Source organism: Struthio camelus, chromosome 9 (genome assembly GCF_040807025.1).
Source record: "Struthio camelus isolate bStrCam1 chromosome 9, bStrCam1.hap1, whole genome shotgun sequence".
NCBI lineage: Eukaryota > Metazoa > Chordata > Aves > Struthioniformes > Struthionidae > Struthio > Struthio camelus.
This window is the reverse complement of record NC_090950.1, coordinates 3,654,197-3,676,431: the sequence shown is the minus strand read 5'-3', so window position 1 is coordinate 3,676,431 and position 22,235 is coordinate 3,654,197. Positions and strand designations below refer to the sequence as shown.

The 22,235-nt window shown below is 40.6% G+C and overlaps 1 protein-coding gene across 5 annotated transcripts in view; it reads left to right on the top strand.

Annotated features, from left to right (window-relative positions):
- Nucleotides 1-22,235, top strand: part of FARP2 (FERM, ARH/RhoGEF and pleckstrin domain protein 2) — a 92,269-nt gene that overhangs the window by 53,201 nt on the left and 16,833 nt on the right. For all 5 annotated transcript variants that reach the window (XR_011142746.1, XR_011142747.1, XR_011142745.1 and 2 more), the window contains exons 12-15: nucleotides 162-219; nucleotides 942-1,191; nucleotides 14,940-15,118; nucleotides 21,429-21,518. Coding sequence is in view for 2 of the 5 variants with exons in the window: in XM_068953741.1 (XP_068809842.1) it covers nucleotides 162-219; nucleotides 942-1,191; nucleotides 14,940-15,118; nucleotides 21,429-21,518 (577 nt within the window). In the remaining 3 variants the exon portion in view is untranslated. The remainder of the gene's footprint in view (nucleotides 1-161; nucleotides 220-941; nucleotides 1,192-14,939; nucleotides 15,119-21,428; nucleotides 21,519-22,235) is intronic.

Sequence of the window (22,235 nt, the reverse complement as noted above, 5' to 3'; positions counted from 1 at the left end):
AACTGTTGTAACTCTTTAAATCTTGACGTAGTCGCTAACAAAACATGAGAGAATACCTCTTGGAACTTTTCTATTGGCTATTAGAATGGGAATAGCTGAATAGGGAAGGGAGAAGGCTAACTAAAATCTTGGATACTCACAGGATGCTCTCTTTTCTGCAGGAGGCACAGCAAAGCTAGAGTGTCTGCTCACACTTCAAACACAGATGTGCCAAAACAGGTTAGTTCTGCAGCGCTGTAGATATTGCAGTCAATGAAGCTGACAGCCAGCTTTCCGAGTTGACTGCAAAGAAAAGTTGTTCTGATTGAACTGTTTGTCTGGAATCACTTCCACTGTTTAATCTTTGCGCCTGCCACTTTTTTTTTCCAAGTGCTATCAGTTTTAATAGTTGTAGCTAGTAGAGTCTGAAACGAGTAGTATTTTCCTTCTCATAATTCATCTTACCTGAAAGGAAGATGTCCTACTTTCTAGTTATTACTATTTCACAGGATTATTTTGTTTTCAGTAACTGTGTAACAGATTTTCCTGTAGTCTGAGTTCATCATATGGATGCCTTTACAATTCAGCCAGAAACGAGCATAAATGCAGCAGTTTACTGTTTCACCGAAATGTGCTTGCAGTAGATGCAAGAGGTTAAGAAAGCATTGCAGGATTTAGCTCTCCTTGTTATGTATTTTCCTTTCCTGTGGATGTTTCCTCGGCAGAGGGTATAAAATACATGGATTTAATTTTCCATTCAATTACGAAAATTCATGAAAAAAGACCTTCCATCTTTTGGAGGATGCTGGGTCTATTTCTGTATATAAAGTTTTATTTGCTAAAAAGGGAGCTCTTTTGAAGCACGCGTTCCTTCTGCCTCATGAACCAGATGCTGCATTTGTTTTCATGTATTAAAAAAAAAATAAATCTTTTTACCTGTTCTGTTTTTATTTCCCCCTCAGAGTGCCCCATTCACTGAGGGCTTGAGAACCCCAGGGTCTCCTGCCTCAGCAACAGCCCCCTTCCATTCAGTTCATTCATCGACCACTCCTACTACTGTCCTGCCCGTCTTTGCAGAAACCAGCCCTTCCTCTGTGGACCCCCGAGCACCATATACAAGGATTCCAGAAAAAAATACTGCAGCGCCAGCAGAAGAAACTGGGAGGAAACTGATGCAGCAGCCTGGACCTTCCATGCTCCAGTCATTCCAAGGTGTTGGGTTTGGTAGTGTTGCAGGAAACTGTAACTCTGCTTGTCCTGTTGTTGAGAGTGGTCGTGGTTTAGATCTAGATGTAGAGAAGAGTAGTAAAGAGAGTAGGGTTGCTGTTTGTAAAAATGACAATGATGAGGATGACTTTACCACGGGTGTTTTCATTGCTGAAAAAGAGCGTCAGCCCTGCGGTAGGGGTGCCCCTCTTTTCACATTGACAAATTCACCGTTACAGGTTTCAGAGGAATTCATTGATGATGACCCAGCAGAAATTTCCTTTTTTGCTGGGGGATCTGAGGCATTTTCATATATGTACAGTGGTTTAGAGTTAAAGGGCTCCGATTTTTCTAAGCATGCATCAGAGTCACCTGGCTTAACTAAAGATGTCCTGCAACAAAATATGGTCTCTTCTCAGTCAAGCCCCGACAGGTACTCAACAGAAGCAGTAGATATGAATATGGAAGATGAGTTTGACTTTGAAGAAGGGAGCGATTTCAATGGTAATGAGAGACCGTCAGATACCTCAGAATTGTTTGAGGTTAAGGCACAAGCGAGCAGAATGCAAAGCCTTCTGAGCCCTTCTGAAACAAGTTCACTCATAAACAACCGTTCTGAAAGCAGTTCCCTCAATAATTTGCCACTGAATGGTACTTCATCCCTGCACACGTATAGTTCTGCTAATCATTCTGAGGCTAGTTCTATGGTGAATTTCCCAGCCTATTCAGTTCGCTCTGAGTCCAGTTCAGCCTTTCAGTTCACTGACATTATTGATCAGCTGGAACAGCTGAGCTATCCACCCACCACTACAGAAGACTCTAGCAGTACAGATACAGACTCCTGGGACTCTGAAACTGCTGCTCCACTGGATGTAAATCTTTTCTTTAGTAATCCTTTTGCTCAAGCAACTGGTGAGAACTTTACTTTTGACTTTCAGAACAATTTAAAAAATCTCACTCAAGAAGACTGGACAGAAAAGGCACATGTCAATCATTGATTGGTACCTTGATTTTTATGATGGATTCCTCTATGCTGTTCAGACTTAGAAGTCAAAAGAAGGGTACAATGTCAGTCACTTTAAAGAGCTGGAAAATTCTAATCTAGTGGCTGGATTTTGACTCACATAATACAGTTGATTTTCTTTTGTCTTCAGTTTGCCTGAAAGCATCCTAGCTTTGGTACTGCATTATATGCATAACACTGCATCCAGAACGTGCTATAATAGGCTATGATGTTTGCAAAATACTAAGTTTAGGAAAACCCAGTAATTCCGGTGAGCACCAGCTGGCTCTTGAAGACTTATCAAAAATTACAGTGTATCAAATGTAGGTTTTTGGCCATAAATATGTGTCTACAAGAGTCTACTGTAATAGGCTGTTCCTCCAGCACCTGAATGCAGCAGTCCTTTTTGCAGGTGCTTGTTAACAAGCTGCCACATCCAGTAAATGAGATATTGTCTTGCACTGCGGTGGGAGTCCTCTCCTTCCCCCCCAAAAATCAAAAAGGGCAATCTTTGAATCGACTATGAAGGATAGTTTTAAAATATCAAAACTATGCAACATGTCTGCTGTATACCTCAAAGAATAAGCATCATACACAGTTTAGAAGAGGGGAGTATATGCAAGACCAGTGGAAAACAGGAGTCATCAAAACTTCTTGTGAAGACAATCGTTATATTTTCTGATTACAAAGTGCCTTCAGCAGTCCAGCAACAAGCAAGTTTGCTGCTGTTTTGCAGTAATTTGGAAATATATGCACAGACTATAAAAACACCTAATCCCCATTGCATTTTGTCCTAATCACATTGCGCAAAAATGCTTACAAATTAGTTAATTCAAGGTGCAAAGTCTACTTTATCTGGGGAAGATAGGTGGCAGTAAATCCGGTGATAGCTTTAACTTTTTCTTTAAAGTGTGTGCTGTATTCAGCAAAAGACTGTTTAGGTAAAATTGTTCCTTTCTGAGAAGTTATTTGAGATGTTAGAAAAGAGTGAGTGCTGTAGGCAGCAGCTAGAGCTTCACTGCTTATATATGTATTTTTAGTCGATTGACTTTGAAAGGAGATGATCTGTACTTTTGGAAGCGAAATTGAAAAGATAGTTATTTAATTGCACATCTAATTTAGCAACTTTTATTTAAGCAAGAGTAAGTTACAAAGCATACTTCCTCTCTGTCAACCTGATGGACGTTTTCGTTTGGGACGAAATTCTGACGTTCAGCTTTGACATCCTGCAGTTATTTGGTTTGGGTTCCATGTTGTCCCGTTTTCAATCCTTTGCAGATCCCAGAAGGGAATTTTATTATATGTGGACTTGTTGAAACACTTTCATTCTTTAATCGAGCATTAAAAAAAAAATGCTGGTATTTCACAGAACTCTGGCAACTGAAAATTCAAAGGATTTTTGAATTTTGATTTACCACAATGTCTGGTAGAGCGTAATGAAGCAAAGTGTCCTTCAGTCACCTGTTGCTTCAGTTTAGTATTTCTGAAGGCATGATTATTCCTCGCAGCACTTGCTATAATGTTGTGGTTATTGTGCACTCATTGGCTTGAGTGAAATCACTGTTATTCCTTTAGAAACTTGTCGTCTTTGCCAGTGGCACAAAATCAAAGCCTATATAGAACAAAGTATTAGTTTGGACTTTCAGCCATGTTTAATCGGTCTTTTTTCATTTATAAGTGCTATACATGAATTGTTTTTATTTTGTTCTGTTGAATGTGTATTCTCACTCTTTGTGTGACCTTATTCTTACCTGTGGATGTGATGTCATGGATGTTTAATGTGACATTGGTAAATAGGCACTTGAAGGAGGTCTTCAGTTGTATCAAAAACTGGCACCTTTGTTTTTAGGCTGATTATCTTGTTTCCTTCCCACAACTACATTATGTAACTTAAGAAAGGAGAGGGGGGGAAAAAAAAGAAGACTTCTGTTTCAGAACTTTTTTTTTACAGATAGTAGAGGCGGGGACAAATCTATAGCTAAAGATAGAGAGGAAGGCTTTTAATTTGTTTGATCTCTTCAAAAAAGAATCAAGATTCTGCTATTTAAAAATAACCTTGTCTGCCTGCGTTTTACGTTTTGTGCCTCAATCACAAGCGTTCTCTCTTAATCTATTACAATGGCTTAACATGGGAACAAATCAAGCTAAAGTCTCTAGATTTTCAAACGATCTTAGAAAAATAATGTTTGTATCTTTTCAATAAATATGCTTGGTAATCCTGAGAGAAGGCTTGCTAATACATTTTCGTGCAAAGCAGTTAATCCTCAAATGTATCTGTAATGTTTTCCTTCTTGCCTTTTGCAGCTACACAGGTCTTTTATTGGCAGTTTTAAATCTCAGGGATTTTTCGGAAAATAGTATTTGAGAGCCTTAATGCAATGCCCCTTTTATTTTCTAAAGGAACTGGTGTGACTAGGATCTTGCCCTCAGATCTTTAGCTTTGAGCAAGATGCAGGGGACCATAGGTCAGGACTTGGGCTGGTTTGTGGGGGTATGGGGAGGGGAAGAGCAGCAAGAAAAGTTTTGCCCCAGATATAGAGCTGTTCAGATTAAGCTTTTAGTGAAGCATATCATCAGAAGCACCGATTTTTCGCATCTCCTGACTCCATATCTGAAGTCAGGATGCTGAGATAAGGACTGGGCTGGTCACCGCCTAAAAGACAGTGTCCTCTGCCAGGATTGCACGCTGTGGGGTACTGCAAGCGTTGCTGCTTTCTCCTTCTCGAGTTGTGGGGTGCTGAAAAGCAGAGCAGTGCCATATCCTTCTCTGACTCCCCGGAATCCTATAAAGAGACTCAAAAGATAAAGACTAGCTGAAAGACTGCTGGAATTGCTGTTTCTCTTAAGAGTTCAATACTGCTGCCCATACCCCTGGCACCTGCTAGTTCCAGCTTTGCTGGTGTTCATCGACAATATATGGCGCTCATGGTTTTTCTGGGCTTTTCTGGTTTTTAAACCTATATGACTTCTGAGGCTATAGTTAGATGTTTGACTGTTTCCTGTTGTTCTTGTTTTTCCAGATAGGCACAAAAGTGGAGGAGAGAATTTAGTTTGTAAGTAGCATTTTTATTGCATCAGGAAAACTATGAGAAAAGGTTCTTCAGCATTTCCTCCAGAGGGATAAATTGAGATTCGTTCCCCTTTCATGGGAGATTAGAGAAAAGCAGCCTACCTTCAAGGCAACGGGACAGTTCTCGGGGAACTTAAGCACCAACTGCAAGGTTTTTTTTTGATGCGTTAGAGTCAACGCCAGGCATCCTCTTCTTCCTCAGCTGTCTCCTGATACGGCTGGTCAAGGTGAGAGGAGGCAGGGCTTTCCGGTCTCCACTTCTGCTGTTTTTCTTTGCATAGTCTAAGGGAATTGGTGAACTTCAGTGCAGTGTGCGCTTATATCCTGAATTCAGGCTCTGCTCTCCTTCCTTTTCAGTGTTTGTTTTGTTTCATTTTTACAATGTCAATACTACTAAAACTTAGTTCCTGGTACTGATTTTATTTTTTTCCTGAGCACAAAAACTTTCTTTTTCAAGAAGATGAGTAGTATGCCACTAGGTGTTGAAATGGTGCCAGCCACCTAATCTTGAGAGCTGGGACAGTGGCAGAACCTGAGTAGTGAAAGCGGCTGGGGGCCACTCAAAAAGGGGGAGATCGTGTGGGGGAAAAAATCAGAAGATCGCTATGGAATATCCTGTGCATGCTCACCTTGGGAAGGAGGAATTTGAGGAACTGTGGTAGGAGCAGATGAGAGCGCGGGTGCAAAACTTTGCTTGTCAGCGACAAGCGAGAGGTCGCCTTCTCCTCCCCCCCGCCATTCCCATCGCTGAGGTATGTTGCTTCACGTTTACTTTCGGTCCCATCTATGGAAGGTCGGGAGGGACATAATGATATTCGATGTACTGACATCTTTAATCGACATACAGGTTTTATTGCCGCACATTTGCAGTAACAAGGACCACTGTGGTATGGAAGATACCTTTTCATGCTTGCTCTGTTCTTCTGCGCCAAACTATCTGTCCACCAACGGGTGCAGTTTAATTTAAGTGAAGGGCGAGCACAGCACAGAAACTCTGCTCTTGTTCCTCAGTGAGGCTGTGATATTTTCCATCCTCTTCTATTCTTCTCTGTTGCGTGGATCCTAATTTGGCAAATATTTGCAGTTGTGGGAAGTACATCGGTATTTGTGGCTTTCTTAAATTAGTTACGCTGATAGATTTAGCTCTGTGTTGAGGTTCTCAACGTGTGCATCACAGTGTGACTGAAAGACTAGAGAAAAGAAAGAAATGAGTCTTAAAAGCGTAATTTGATCTGCTCCTGTATCCCTATATGTGTGTATTTACAATCATACTACACTTATACACGTTTATTAAATGTAAAGCACTACATGAGAACATCTTGATCTTTGTGTATGCAGTTAGTAGAGCTCTTTCTAATTTGCACAGTAGCGGCCAGAGAATATTCTCTGACTTGCCAGCCGTCTAGTTAAACATTGATAAAGTTTACTAGCCTTGTATTATGTTATGTGTATACTTTGTAATTTTAAAAAACTCATTCATTATTGAAGTAATACATGCTGTATATTTCCCCGGAATTACCATATTTTATCTTAGGATGGAATAGGGCAACACACTAATCTGCTTTCAACTTTAAATTCCAGTGAATTTCAAAGTTATTGGATAAAAAGAAATATTGGTCTCCTTTATCCTGCGTACTTCTATATTGTGGTCATAGGTGAATTTATTTAAGGGTTTGTTTTGTTTTGTTTGGGGTGGTGGTAGCTTTTGTGTAGTGGCCAATCTTGATAAGGTTAAGATTGTGTGGAGAGGCTAATAAAAGTCGCATTATTTTATGCTTTTTGGTGCAAACCTGTCGGTAAGTCATTCCCATTATTGTCATTTTGCAAAACATTCTGAGCTAATACTAATGAATGAGTATACAAGACAACGGTCATTGCAGTCTCTTAGCTGTCATTACCTGCAGTTTTCAGCAGAGCTTACATTGAACTTGTCACAAATGCTACGTGTATGCGTATGGGCATACGTATACACTATATGTATGAATATTGTGAGACTTTACAGTTCCAAACATACAAACAATCCACTGCATTTATTATCTGCTCGTGGGCTATTGGAGCAGCCTGCTGGACGAGCCGAGGTGCTGAATTTGGAGTATGGCTAATTAGAGCTGCTTTGCAGGTCGATGAGGCTGTAAATCTTACAAACTCGCAATATTCTGCTGTCGCTTGCGTGTGCGAGGCTCACGGGGCAGCCGATAAGCTGGTTTGTGACAAGAGTGCTAGAAGTGGTCAAAACGCCTACTTACCCATACGTGCAGCGGTACGCGTGCCTTGGTTAGAGTGAATCCCCCGTGAAATAGGTGCTGCTGTTTTCGGGAGAGGGTTACGTGGCGAAAACGAAGGGGGCTGGAATTTCTTAATTGATCTCTTCAACTTGATCTTTTTATACAGTGAATGTTTTATTGAATTACATGTTGGGATTTTTAATAGCTTTGTTTCTGTTCAGATTGCCAATTATGAACCTACAGATGTGTACTAATTCATAACTTTAATTGTTTATGCAATAAAATAAGGAAAACTTTGATATAAATGACAACGTGGGCTTTTTAGCTTTATTTTTCTTTACCCTTGTGTTTGAAATAGAATAAATATTTGTTCTCCTAGCCAAGGCATCTTAGAGTTTTATTACCAGATTTCTCAAGGCAGTTTTTCTCATGGTCACCCTTGAAAGTAGAGCATAGCTAGGGCAAATACTGATGTGTGTTTGTCAAATTATTGTTTTGTGCAAACCTTCTGCTTGGGATACAAATAGGGCAAAAAGTTGAGGTGTCTTTATGGGTGTAATATTTATTGTGGAGAAATTCTCTTTCAAATTGAGTATGTCCCTTGGACTCTCTTCTGTATGATTTGTTTTTATAGGAAACCTAACTTTCATATTAAGCATAGCGTATGTAGGCAGACAAGCAGCTTCATAGTTTCTAGGTTGAAAGTCGTTCAGGAATCTGTGCCCAATATCTGGGCAAATCTTCTTTTCCTTAAAATGTAAATATTTACTTTTTTTAAAAAACAGTCAGTAATACTCGCATAAGTAAGCGGAGTAGATCTGTGGGCTAATTTGAATTTATTAATTTTGGGGAACTATTTTCCATTCTATATTTGCTGAATTATAAAACAGTAAAAACAACAACAACAACAACAACAAAACCCACTCCAAAATACTGCTTGAATTGATTTTCCGCAAGCGAGAATTACTGTATAACACTGCCTCTGACTTCCTTTTGAACATCACAAGATTTTAGAGCAAACCACGTCGTATTACTGTATTACAGTGGTTAAATTTGATGAACTGTTCTCATTGCAAACTTGAACCTGTCTTTACACAGGAGCAAGGAAGAAACATACCTGGCGTAAACCAGTCAGGTTGAAACCCTGCCCGTTCGATTCAGCTGTGCCGCAGACAGAGAGGTTTGTGCAAAGTAGTAATTTGAGCAAACACAGGTCAGCGTTTGCCTGAGCTTCGCTGCCCCTCCCAGCCCTGTGCGTGGAGGCTCCGGAGTCATGCGTGGGCCTTTAAAAATCTCCCTAAACTAATCAGCGGCTCCCAAAAAGCGTGTATGTATCAATGCAGCATAAATAGAATTCTGTCTAACACTATATAACAATATAGAAGTTTATATAACAATATAAAAGTTTAAAAAGCATGGTGTCTAACGACAGGTATGTATTGTTTCTGGTCTACAAATAGTATAGGCCTAAAAAAGAGGTGGGGGGGGGATTGCAAAAAGAAAAAAAAAGAAAAAAAAAAAAAGGCCTGCTCTGCTGTTTCAGATCCTGGACATCAAGTGTAAAGTTGATAGCGAAGGACTCTCCTACAGTATTTATATGTATACGTAACTGAAGTAAACAGAGTTTCGTTAAGGCACGTGTCTGCTCTCAAGTGTTCTGGTACCAATTTGAGGAGAGTAAGAGAGAAGTCTATGGATTTAAAGTTTCTTAGATAATTGTTTGTCAAGGTTTTCTGCCTCCAAACCATCTCTGTTTATGTTGAAGAGTAAATTTGCAGGGGAAAATGTGCTCGGCGTGGAATTTAGAAATAAGGAAGATCCAGGGATATTCTAGGATCTGGCATATAGTACGTTAGCCTGCAGAATGCTTTTATGTAGAAATCATAATTTGGGGTGCAGGTATTATGAGTTCAGGGTACAGGAGCGGGAGTCTGGGCTCCAAATAAGTGTGCATGCAGTTTTTTAGCATAAAAAGAATCATATCTGTTTAAAAAAAAAAAAAAAGGCAAATTGTTTCCGTAAAGGGAATCTACCAATTAAATGCAGTGGGAAACTCCCTCCTGATAAGCAATTGAACTGCTAACCCTTGCACTTCACATAGCTTTTAGTATGTCCAATGAGGATCGTTAAGATACCATTAAGATACCATTTTTCATGGCTTTCTCCGAACTGTTTTAAGCATTCAGGTGTAAAGCTTATGGAACCAGTACTTGCACTTTATTTTTGTCAAGCGTTGCATTCAAATATGGCTGGTGTGTGATGTTTTAATTTAGACTGAAGAATGGAAACACCCTCTGAAAAATAACTGAACAGTGATACCAAAGGCTTCACGTATGTTGTCTCAGGCTAAATCAGGCAAGGTCTGCTTGTACTTTGAAAGACTTTTAGTTAGTAAAAGCCTGCGCTAACATAATTAGCAAAACCTGTATTCTAATGTACTGGCTTAGCCTCCTAAGTGGGAACTTTTGCACACAGAAAAGAGAGTTGTTGGAAACAACCTAAAACCCAGAGACGCTTTGAATGTCAGAACCACAATTTAAATTCAAATACGCAGTTTTTAATCTTTTTTTCGACATGTGTTTAAGGGTTCGAGAATAGGGATTTTCTTTCTTAGCTACTGTATAAATATGCTTCACTTTAGCTTGTTTTGTAGCTGCAAAAAAGGTCTTAGTATATACAGACGTCTTTTAGTAGTTTATTTTATTAGAGTAAACACATCATATGACTGATGTCAGGCAACAGAAATTACAGGGTCTCATGATTCAAATTATAAAAGTTGATGTTATGATTTAAAAAAAAAAGGGATCTAGCTGATTTTTCTTTTCTTACTCAATATTTTGCAGTTACAGAAAATAGTTGTAGTTTTCCATCAGGGTTGGTTTCTTTTTACTGTTGAAGCTTGAGCAGGAAGCTAGTTGCATCTCCCTAGCGTGTCCTCCTGCCGCGAAACCTAATGCGGTGCCCGAAGCTGCTTTGTGTTAATGTAATAATTTACAATTTGGACTTAAAACCTGGCTAGGTGCTTTCTTCCTCGCTTTCTCTGGCGTTGGTGGCTGAATGAGCAGTTAGTTCCTGATCTCAGGTAGCGGTTTTCCGAAACTTTTCTTCCGTTACCCACCTCTCTGAAGATCGCGCTGGGCAAAGAAGTGTATTCCCTGCAAAATACCTAAGCGTGTAGTGAAGATAGCTGCAGTATTTGTAATAGCCTGGCAAATAAGTGTGGCGGCTTCTCCAACAAGGACAGGTCTAGATTATTATGAATGAATTTTGGATATGCGAAGTGAATTTAAATAGATTTCACTTGGCCAAACCAAAGAGGTGTATGTTAACTTTAATAGCAGGGAGAGGGATGGGATTCGAGTACTCTTGAAGAAAATACAAGGTAAGGTAATGATGGCAGCAGCTGGCTTAAAGGCATTTTTTAAAAAGGAAATAATCCTAAAATAATCCAATAGTGAATAGCTCGTGGCTGATTCTGTATATTGTATGTATAAACATGCTTCTCATTCGAATTTGAGTGTAACCCCTCACGTCTGTATACACTGAAGATCAGTGACCACTGAAAAAGAAATTCATTTTCCAGAAGTAGAAAACATTTAAGATACGTCAGTAAGTGACACTTCCGACCAAACTTTTCGGTTTTTCTCTCAGCAAAAAGTAGAATGCACAGAAGTTTGTATTAAGCTGTTGTTTCATATGTTAGATAGACACCATCTCATTTTTATTGCTCGACAAAAGAGGAATGCGGCATAAACAATGACAAAACCATTTATCCAAATTGTGCAGTAACTGTGAAAGATAAAGCCAGTTATCCTCAAAGTCCATAGCTGTGTTTATCCAAACCGCAGTGCTTTTGGAATATTTTGCACTTAGCATTAATGTATGTATTTTATTTTTATTTGTGCTGGTCTTTTACAAAAACATGTGTTTTTCTTTGCTTAAAACCTATGTGGTTATAGCTAAATAACATAATTAAGAAGCATTAGTATTCTGAAAGATCTTTGTTGAGAGAATGTAGAATATTAGAGTAAACTCTGTTGGCACGTTTTTGACATCGTATTAAGTGCGCTTGTATGTGATATGAAAGCCGAATTTTTGTCACGTACAGAGCAAAAATTTGTGAGCGTTTGGTTTACATAGTTGAGTATCCATGTCATTGCACAGAAACCCTTATTTTGGCTTGCAAAGTGAGGTTTCCCAATTTCAGATTCTTGCATTTATGACCTAAAGCAGAGAATTACAGATGAGCCATGGGTCTGTTGAAAATGCCCCTCTTGGAGAATATTCCTTTATAACATCCCTAGAGGATGCCACTGTCTGGGGAGGAGGGGATGCCTCAGTGCCCCATGGCTCGCTCACGGCGGAAATCATTTGCACGTTTTGATCTTCCCGCCAAAATTTCTGCTTGTTTAGGAGTTTTCTACATGGAAAAGCTGTGGAGAGTGTCAACCGCTGCTCAGGCTGTGGCATAGTGTCTTCCTTTGCCGCCCCTTCCTCAGGAGAATACAGAATTACCTTATAGCTTGTCTGCTGGCACCAGTGCTCTCCCCTCGCTGCTCGAGTAGAGAAATACTGTCGGGCATGTGAAAGGATGCTGAGAACGAAAATTTCACTACACGCTTGTAACACCGTCTGCCAGGATATGTCGTCATAGGTGTTGATATCAAACATTTCAACCGCGTGCTCCAAATAATAAAAAATAAACTAACACGGGCTGCTGCATGACGTTTTGTAGTCTTTTTGAGAGAAGACAAAATGTAGGGTGCTAAATTAACCTAGGAACGTCCCTTTACAGAATTTGCCTTAACTCTGTACTGATTGGAAGTTGCAGTTGTAACAGCTCTTTCATGAATTCTGTATTATTTTTTGTCCTAGGAAAGTAAACAACAGGCTACATGGTGTCTCCCTTGGGCTGTCAGTACGCAGGGGCCGAGCGTCCGTCCCAGGCGCTTGCCACCAGAGAAGTGATAGGCATTTCCATCTGGAGGTGGGCAGAGAGGAAGCCACGCGCTTTTGCATCTTGGCTTCTTGATCTGTTGAATATGCCTTTCCTTTTCGTAGCTTACACTGGCTTCTTGATGTCAGATACAGATGAGCAAGCATTTAAAATTAATTTCATGGCCGTCTTCTCCTATTAGAGGTGATAAAGGTAAACACCAGAACAGCTTGGCTGAAACAGGCAGGCCGTGGTGTTTGTCTGTAGTACGGGACATCCCTTGTGCTCCCCGTGTGTTTGAACGTTGCAGACATTGAGAAGCCGTTAAAGATTACAACTTTGGCACATGTGTGGCTACATGGGAAAGCAAAGAAACTCCTCCCTTTTACAGAACTTGTAGCTTTTTGCCTTTTTTTTTTTTTTTTTTAAAGCTGTCTTGTATCTTGTTTCAGCATCTCTGACGTGTAAAAGCAGACTTCCGGGGAACTACTGTCTCCATAACGCTCTTGGATGTGAAACAAACGTTAGGCTTTGTTACTTTCTTGTGTTAACATTAAAAGCAGTTGGAATGACGAAAATGCTCAGGCGGAAGCAATATGTGCTCCAGAAGGACTTTGCTTGACCGGTGTATTAATAGTTAACGTAGCAGCCTCGATAATCTGAATCTCTTCCAGGTGACTGAGCGCAGCAGTGTTTAGCTTCCTGCATTTGTCAATGTGAAAATACGCACTTCTGCTTCCTCATCATTGTCATGCTGCAACTACGCTTTTAAGTGGTTTTGCTTCCTGAGCCAAAGAATAGCAACCGACTCCTGCCAATAGCGAATCGAAAAGCTCATAACTGGTTCCCCTCCAGCACGTGTGCCGTCTATGTGCGTGAAGAGATGCTTAGATATTCAAGGAAGGTCATTTTTTTTAAAGCCTTTTCAGATGATTTTTTAGGTAGTCTGACAACAGGAAGAGAATCGATGCGAAAAGCTAATTTTAGGGTTAAACACAAAGGTTGCACGTGCCAAAGTTACATAAAGTTGAATGTGGAGTGGGAGTGATGACAGAGAAGGAAAGAATGATGTCAGCCCGCTCTCCATTTTCTGTGGGCAGATGGTAATTACATGGAAAATAGGGATTTGCAGTTATTGGGACAAGAAAATCAGTCATGTAAACCAAATTCCGTTTCGGAAACGGGTACAGAAGAAGGAACCACTGCTGTACAGTGTGGTTTTTTTAGTAGATGTAAAGTAGTGTGGTCTTATGAAATGAGTTCAAGACTTTGATTTGGGAATAGATGAGTTCACATTTTTGGCTTTGCCATTGTGGTTTTTTGTTTTTTTTGTCCCCCCACTCCATTTTGGTCAGGTAATGTAGCGTCTGTTGCTTTCTGCCTGTAATGCAGAATGAGTAATACTGCAGGGTGTTGGCAAGCATGATCTAATGTTTGAGCAGTATGGTAAAAGTGATCGATATTGAAGTGCTGACACGTGTTTAGTTGTTTGATCCAGTGAAGCCTGCCTATATATGAGAGGGAAGATCAGAAAAAAAAAAAAAAAAGTTGAGTTTAATTAGGAATTTCATGGCCACAGTGTGAATAGTTGGAGCGTCTGTTGTCTTTGGTTGCAGAAAACAGATCTTGAACAACGGTTTTCACCATGGACCCCAAGCGGTTATCTGCATGCTGTTTTTAAGCAGTCTGCAAAAGGGAAGAGAGCAACTGCTGTTAGTAGACTTAAATTCACTGTTTAGGTGTCTTATCTGTTGGAAATCTTTAAAGGATCCACAAATCAAAAAAAAAAAATCACTAATCTAGAGCAAAGCATTGCGTGTTGCTCCTGTTTCAGACATGTCTTGCCATGCAACAAAGTAGTATCCATCTAGTTAAAATTCTTGTCTTACACGGTTCTTCAAAACCATTTTTCTTTGCTGAGATCAGTATAATATTCCATTCATGCGCTTAGCAGAAGAGCTAGGAATGAAATTTAGTGCATGGTCCCTTTTTGTATGGCAATATGTTTTCCTCCCCATAGGTACAATTTGGGAGATTCCTTGGACTCTGAACATGTTTTTAACTAGCTTTGTCTTTTGGATTTTTTTCTGGAGTGGAGAATAGCACAGTGATTTGTCCTAGCTTCTTTTTAGGGTGAAAATGGAATTCTTATTTTAAAAAAGGAAAAATTAAAAGGTGTGTTCTTGTGACTGCGATATAATCCTATGTTGTGAACCCTCTGAGTCAACAAAATCCAATGGGATTTGAGCAGTTTTCCCTGGACGCTACACAATTTTATCTGCTCCCCTAAATACAGTTTTCAAGTAAACTGCTACTCAACAGCTGGTTGCTCAAGAAGCTCCAGTTACTTTTGAGAGATGCACACTTAGCAGTGGAGGCATGTCCTTTTTTTTTTTCCCCCATGATGTGGGATTGTAGTTGTGATTTAATAGTGGGTAATTGTCTATTTTAGATAAACTGTTTTTGAAACGTTTTTTTTTCTCTCCTTTTCTACTCCATCTTCTTCTCCTCCCATTCTAGGCCTCGCACTGGACCATTCTCAGCTCTCTTCCTTCCCGTTGAAGAGTCCTCTGAGCTTGAACCCGGCATTTCAGGAGAACTTGAACTCAGCCGGCCAGGGTTCATCCCCTCTTCTGAGCCCTGTCCTGAGTGATGCTGGTGGTGCCAGGATAGATGATGATGATGAAATGAAACGTAAGGTAAGATAATGGCACCACAGAGAACTTGAGTAATGAGAAAAGCTTTAATTTCAGGTGAGGAACTGTGCTTTTTGGTCACTCAGCATTGATTGTGTGATACCTTGTGGTAACACAGATGTGTTTGGATGTTAGTGTTGAAAGATCCTCTGCTGAGGATTTAATCAAGTCCATTTATCCTGCTGTTACTGCAAGAGACTCCCATTGCCCTCTTGTGTGGTGGGGGACATACTCAATGTCTATTGCTGGAGTCACCTTTTGGTATTTTAGCAGGAGCTCGCTGCAGAGGGCTCCAGAGCAACAGGAAGGTGGTTTTCCCACAAATTTGTCTTTTATATTTCAGTATTTAAAAGTGTGTGTTTCAGGTACTCTTGATGTGTACTTGATATAAAACAGTAACAATGCACTTAGTGCCTTTTGGGCTCTGTGTTCTATCAGAATGTAAAAAACACTTGCTCTTGTGTTGAAAGTGTTCAAAAAACAGTTGAAAGCAAGTGAAATGCTCAGGGTAATTTTCACTAGGGTGGTACATTGAAGAGCAGGTAAGAAAGACAGCTGCTGACTCTGGAAATCAGTTAGTTGTCTTTGGCTTATTCACTTAGGAAAAGTTGTGTCACGTTGCGCCGTTAATCCTGGCCTTACCTTTGCTGAGTGTTGTCCTATTTGACATATGTCAATTGATTGGACTGTGCTGTCCATGCAAAGTGCTGTGTCATGTTAAGAAAAATGTCTTCTAAAATGATTTAGTTTACCATCGTAAGGAATAGCATAGAGCTAATATTTGTTAATGTCCATGGTACGTTGTTCTCATGTTCTTGACTTCTGTAGACGTTGTTGTCACGTGTTCTACGTCAGGCCTCCGGGCCATTCTTTCTAGACGTAGCAGGACCTTTAGAGTGGTGCTGAGGTATCTGCTTTTGAGTTGCAAGGGACTCAAGCTCAGCTTTAGCTTTCCCAACAGCGGTCGTTGTGGTGACTCCTTTTACACTCACCCAGTCATCTGGGGTACCTTGATTTATTCAGAAGAGCTGACTGTATCATTCGAGCTGCCCTCTCCGGCACTAATTCTTCTGTCTGCTGGGTGGTGGATAATGCTCTCGGCCTCTGGTGCTTTGTGCCTCGTGCAAGCTTAAGGCTCCTTTCCTGAGAAGGAGGAGGTAAAAATGCTAGTGGCCTCTGTGGGTGCAACAAATCTCAAAGCAGGAACAACTTTGCGTCCTCAAGATGTGCTCATGTTCAGGGATTGATCCCATAGCCTGGACTACTTTCCTTTCTTTCTACCAATAAGCACTGTTTGCCTTGACCGTGAACTGCCCAGCTTCAGCACAGGAACCTGCAAAGGTGAAGAACGTGCAGGTTTCATGCTGTGGGGGGCTTCCCTTATCTCCGTGGAGAGTTCAGGATTGAGCCCTGCATTCCTAGGGAATCCCAATTCTAAAATGTTTTTGTTCTGGAGACCACTCCACCTTAAGTATTTGAAATGCAGAACTTCAGCTCCTTTCTGTGTGCTTCATCACCACTGAGCAAGGCTCCTCTGCCTCATTGAATGGTTTACATTCATATCCTCTGCTCACTGGAAGACTGCAGAGCCTTTCTGAAAGGTTTAAGTAGTGGTAATCCACAGATTCTGACCTGTGTGTTATTCAGGTTTTCATTTTTATTTGCACTGCACCACGTTACCAGGTTTTCACAGTGGTTGCTCGCGAGCATAAGAAACCAGAAGCAGCTCATCTTTCTTAAGCAATGGCTCCAAGCGTTTAGACACACTCAGAAGAAATAAATGCACGTGCGTCTGGGTATATACATATGCACAGACACACACTCTGGCTTGCACGTGCTCTTTGACCGCTTTTCAGCTATGGATAACAAATTACGAGACTTTGCTTAGGTAGGCGTGGTATGTGACAAAGTTGCAATCCTTAGAGCACTGCGTTTCTCCTGGTAAGATAGAGAAGTCCACCTCACAGTAAACTTCCATGACCGTTTTTCTGCCGGCTGCTTTGCTTGCTTGCCTTGCCTTGCCTTGCTTGCTTGCAGAAAGAGCAGCCAGGTTTGTTGTCTCTTCAGTGCTTGAGAAGAATCCAAGACTTTCCATTTCAGCGTGAGGAAGGCTCTGTTGTCCAAACTGCATTCTTTAGGGAGTTAATGGCCGCAATGAAGTCTATAGTTTTCTGTGTAAACTTCTTCTAAAAGAAGCCACCCTGTGGGACATTGACTCCTGCTTTTCTGCTGTCACCATCCAGTGGTCTGATCATCTTACCTCTGTCAGGATCCTCAGACAAGAAGGTCACTGGCTTATGCCATTTGTTGTCACATCTTCACCATGTCTTTGGGTACTTGTTGGAGCTGTGCCAACAAGTGCAGGCTTGCTCGCTCTTTTTTCATCTCAGCTTGTTTCTTTTTGCAAGCACACTGGTTAGGCTGATGTTGTGCACCATCTCCAATAATTACAGCATCTGGTTTGTCTCCTTGGTCGCAAACCCCGTTTCCCTGTTATTGTGCAATTGGTGATGTGCACTTAACACAGTTTTGAGAAGGCTTGAACGTCTTTACCCTCTGCTGGAGTTTGTGAATATTGATGATAGTAAAGCTGTGCTAATACTGTTAGTTCAGCAAGAAGTTCACATCTCATCTTACCCATCCTAATAAAGAAGGCTGAGCTTGAAGTCTCACTTATTTTGTGCGTTGGCCTATAGGTTTATAGGTTTTTAAAATACTTACTGTCATTTATCTTTATAGTAGGCATAACCTAACCTGGAGATAATGAACAGTAACTGCACCGTCTCTTCTAAAGGCCGAAGTCTAATCCTTTCTACCTTATTTTTCAAAATCTGATATTCCAGAAGATAGTTTCAGTCTGAAAGAGAATTCAAATTTATAAAAGTTACAAGCCTTGAAGGGAATTTTTTTATTGTATTTGGTTTTTAATTTGACCAACTTCCAAGACTTCTAAGGCTTCAGTCTCCATTCAGAAGCAATATTTTAAGTGGAAAAAAAAGAACAGGCTGAAACCAATATAACAAGTTAAATTTCATAGCAGTTTTACAATCATGTTATACACAAAAATGTAATTTTACAGTGGTGCTATTAATAGCCCTTTAATTTTAAGGGTGCTGCTGCTGTTGTAATTCTGCTTAGTTAATCAGGCATGTGTATGTATTAGCTAATTAGATTTTATGTTCAAGACCTTGCCTGATATTTTAAATTAGATACATTTACTAAAATCAAATCACAGCACAGGTAAAGGTAAGACGTGCATTGCAAAAAATTGAGCTTAGGTTACCAGTATTCAGCAGCCCCCAGTTTGTTGTTTATGTGTGCTCTTCTTGTGACCCCACGTGCCTGCTAATCTGCAGCGTGAACCTTCCTGGGGGCAGCTGCTCATAGCTCCTTCCTCACCTTCGCCAAGCGCTCCACTATTATCGGCGGCAGAGCCTGCGGCAGGATAGTCCTCTGTTCAAGCTCCCTCGCTTTGCTCAGAGGAGACAGATTGGGAGGATCTCAGACATCATTCTGCTTGATACCTAATAATTAAAAGGTGACTTTGTGTCTGAAAAGGTTTATGACTGCAACTCTGTTTTTTTTTTTTTTTTTTTTAAAGTAGATTGGGATACTGGCTTGTTTCACAGAGATAATGAAGGCAAGCAAATAATTGAAATGTCAGCTGCCCCTTTTGAGTGAACGTTTTATAGCTAATTCTTAAACTCTTACGTTGTGTGCTTTGCGCTCCCAAACGCTGCTGTGATGCTGCTGTTGCTATGCTGAAAGCATTAGAAAGCTGATTTCCCTTGTTACTTTGCTTTTTTCAAGTAACTGCTTTTCTGTCATCATAATGCTAGATTTCTCCTCATGCTTTTCTAATGGAAGCTGGTTGCAGCCAACCCTCTTGAATGGTACGTGGAAGGTGGTCCCCCTGCCGTGAGTTATTTTTTCATGTTGCTGAAGCCTAGTCACTGAAGGAAGGGAAAGTTAAGCGCTTTTTTGTGTATGCAGAATGATTTTTTTTTTTTTTTAATGTTACTAGACTTGATAGTTTTGTGACGTTGCGATCTGGGTGCAAAACAGACGGGAAGGTAAAACAGTCTCTTAGCTCTTGCGGAGCCCCTGATATCCCCAGGGTGTCTCGTTGTCCTTTGTTTTTGGCCAGCATGTTTCTGCCTTTTTAAGTGTGGAGAAGAGCTCTTTGTTCAACAGCAGTTGCTGTTACTGCATCTAGTGAGGGTGTGAAGGTTTCCAGGTGTGATTGTGCACACAGCAGACACCGAAAGGCTAATTTTTCGGAGTGGGACTCCGTTATTTGCCTTGGTGCCTGCCACGGTTGTAGGGATGTTGTCTTCAGCCTGGGGAAGCAGCCCGTCTCCATGGAGAGTCTTTGTGCGTTTTGTCTTTATTTTTTTTCAGGCGTGAATTGATTTCCTTTCAGTGCCGGACCAGTAACGAAGGTGTTTGGCAGACGCCCTTTTGCACTTTGACAGCCAGACCACTTTTCAGTGCTTCTGGTACGGTGACGTTTTGTGTCAGAAGAAACGTGTGATTGCTTTTTGCCCTACTGCTGTGAACCAGCGAAAAAAATCTGTACCTGCACTATGTGAGGCTTTCTCTCTTTTTTTGCTTTCTTTTGCTAGTAACAAACTTATTATTTTAAATCGTTAGGTACTCAAAGCAGCTTACCAGTGCCTTAGAAAAACTCCTGTTTTTACATAATGTAGAGAAAGGTCTGCGGGGAAGAGGCCCACCAGTGCTGTCGAAATGCCTGTCCGCATCAGTGAAAAAACCATGTTCTGTCTAGCAGCCGTTGCTAGGGCTCAACACAAATAACGTGCAGTTAGGACTAGCGTAGGACCAAAAAAAGGGAAAATTAAGGGCGTTGAATTTCAGCGGGGAGCACTTTGGAAAGTAGCAAGAACCTCAGGGAATAAACAGAACGTGGTGATGCAATGAAGAGAGAAACGGGGAAAACGCTTGGGAAATGGAGAGCATTTCCTGGTACGTCTCTGTGCCAGCGCTTGGGAAATGGAGAGCATTTCCTGGGACATCTCTGTGCCTCACGTTGGTGTGCGGTCAACTGGTGAGTCATGTGGGAACCTGCAGAACAGCTCAAAGTTAATGAGAAAAGATGCTTTAAAGTAGCTAATACAGGCTGTGAAAAATGGCAAAGGGCAAAACTCTGGAGACGGATGTTTCTGCATGCTTTTGCGTTCTGTAAGTGTTTAGGGAACAAACAGTCTGCAACAGTATTGTTGAGAGTGGGGAAAAACACCCACAGGAGCATCAAAGCACAAGGACGTAAGTTGAGGACAGACAGGGTCTCTGCCAGAGTCCTCCAGAACATATTTAGTGATTTGCATCACTTGAGAGTAACTCCTTAAACAACTGTTTTAAACCTATCTGGGAAAGCTGGCGTGGAAGAGGGGAGGATGGTGGCAGGTAGAGATGAGGTGAGAGGCGGCTGGGAGGAGCAGTGCTGAGAAAAAAGCTGAACGCAGTGGATGGGCATGAGTGTGCGTTGATTGCCGTGCAGCAGCTCGCAGCAGGGTCGTCTCTGCAGTGGCTACAGATACTGTGTTCCCGGTGGTCTCCTCTTGTCGCAGCCTACGGTTTATTCCACAACCTGACTTTCCTTTGCCTTTGGAAACTAGTTTTTCTAAGAAGTCAGTCCTTTAAGCCTTTGACCCTAGTTGTGCGCTACAGTAAACTGTGCTGAGCCCAGGAGGAGGAGTATAAAAACACTCCGTTGCACAAAAGACGGTCTCACATCTGTTAGCAATTGTCCTCGCATTGTAGAAGACAGTGACGAAGTTACAGTTAAGCTAGTATGTGTTGTTCTATCAGTTTACAAATAAATATGTTGCAGAAATGGTAAGAAGCGCTGCAGGAAGGAGGTGGTAAGCAAGATGTGGCTTCTTAACTCACTAGTCTTAGAAGAATTGGAGCGCGAGAGAGCTGTAAATGGAAATAGTATAGTTTTGGAAAAGGACTGTGTTTTTTAAATCTTCTGTATTTCATTTGATTAGAGACATGTTTAAAATCTAGGAAAGTTGGAATGACGTTTTCCATATTTTTGTAAAGTGCATCCATGATTTTGCAAAAGAGGTTTAACTATAACTTTCGATTATTATTTCTTAATAATGTTGGAATATAAAAAATATTTTATGGCAAATTCAATGTTTGAGAATACAGTATCGAACTGTTAGTAATCGAGTGTTGCATTTTTTTGCCCCAAGAAAAAACACATGTAGCGTTTGAGCTTGGGCTAAGTAATAAATAGAGCATTTATGTATTAATACTTATTGATTACTCTGTTTTCTTTCAGCGCTATCCAACTGACAAGGCATACTTCATAGCAAAGGAGATTCTTGCTACAGAACGGACATATTTGAAGGACCTGGAAGTTATTACAGTGGTAAGGTTTTAAAAATGTCTTTAATGTTTTTCTTTTGCTTACCACATTTTTAATCATTAATTTGGAAAACTTGGAATTCCTTCCAGGTAACAGAAAAAGAAAGTCCTATGATAAAGGATAACTGTTGAGCCATGCAGATATTACTTTGTCGCGTAGGTCCTCATGGGAGAGCAGATATCCTCTCCAGACTTGTATAATTAGTTCTGCTAACTGCATCTTATATTGTTTTGGAGTTTTAGGCAAACTTTATCTCTGAATACCGCGAACACAGGATTCTTGAGGATAGCCTGAAAATGTTGTTTTTCACTCAGCCTCAATAACAGCTGTTGCTGTCAGCTGTGTTTATTATCTAGTGATCCTCACTTTGGAATTCTCTCTGAAACTTTTGTCTTTGTTGTACCTTCAGATCCTGAGAATAGATGATAATTTCAAAGAGTTTTAAGGAAGCATGCAGAGCTTTTTCGTCCTTTTTTTTTTTTTCCCAACCTTTTTTCATTTAAGGTGAGGAGGAAGCCCAGACTGGACTAGTGAGTCCTTATTTGGATGTTGGCTCAAGTTTCCAAATCTTTTTTTTGGTAAGAGCTGTTTGTTTGCTCTACTCCAGGTTTGAACATCGTGGCCATTGTGTTTCTATAAATTACTGTATTTATTTCATCAAAGAGAAAAGTATGAGTTCCTTATGCCGTGCATCTTCAATAGAGATATTTTGTGAGAGTT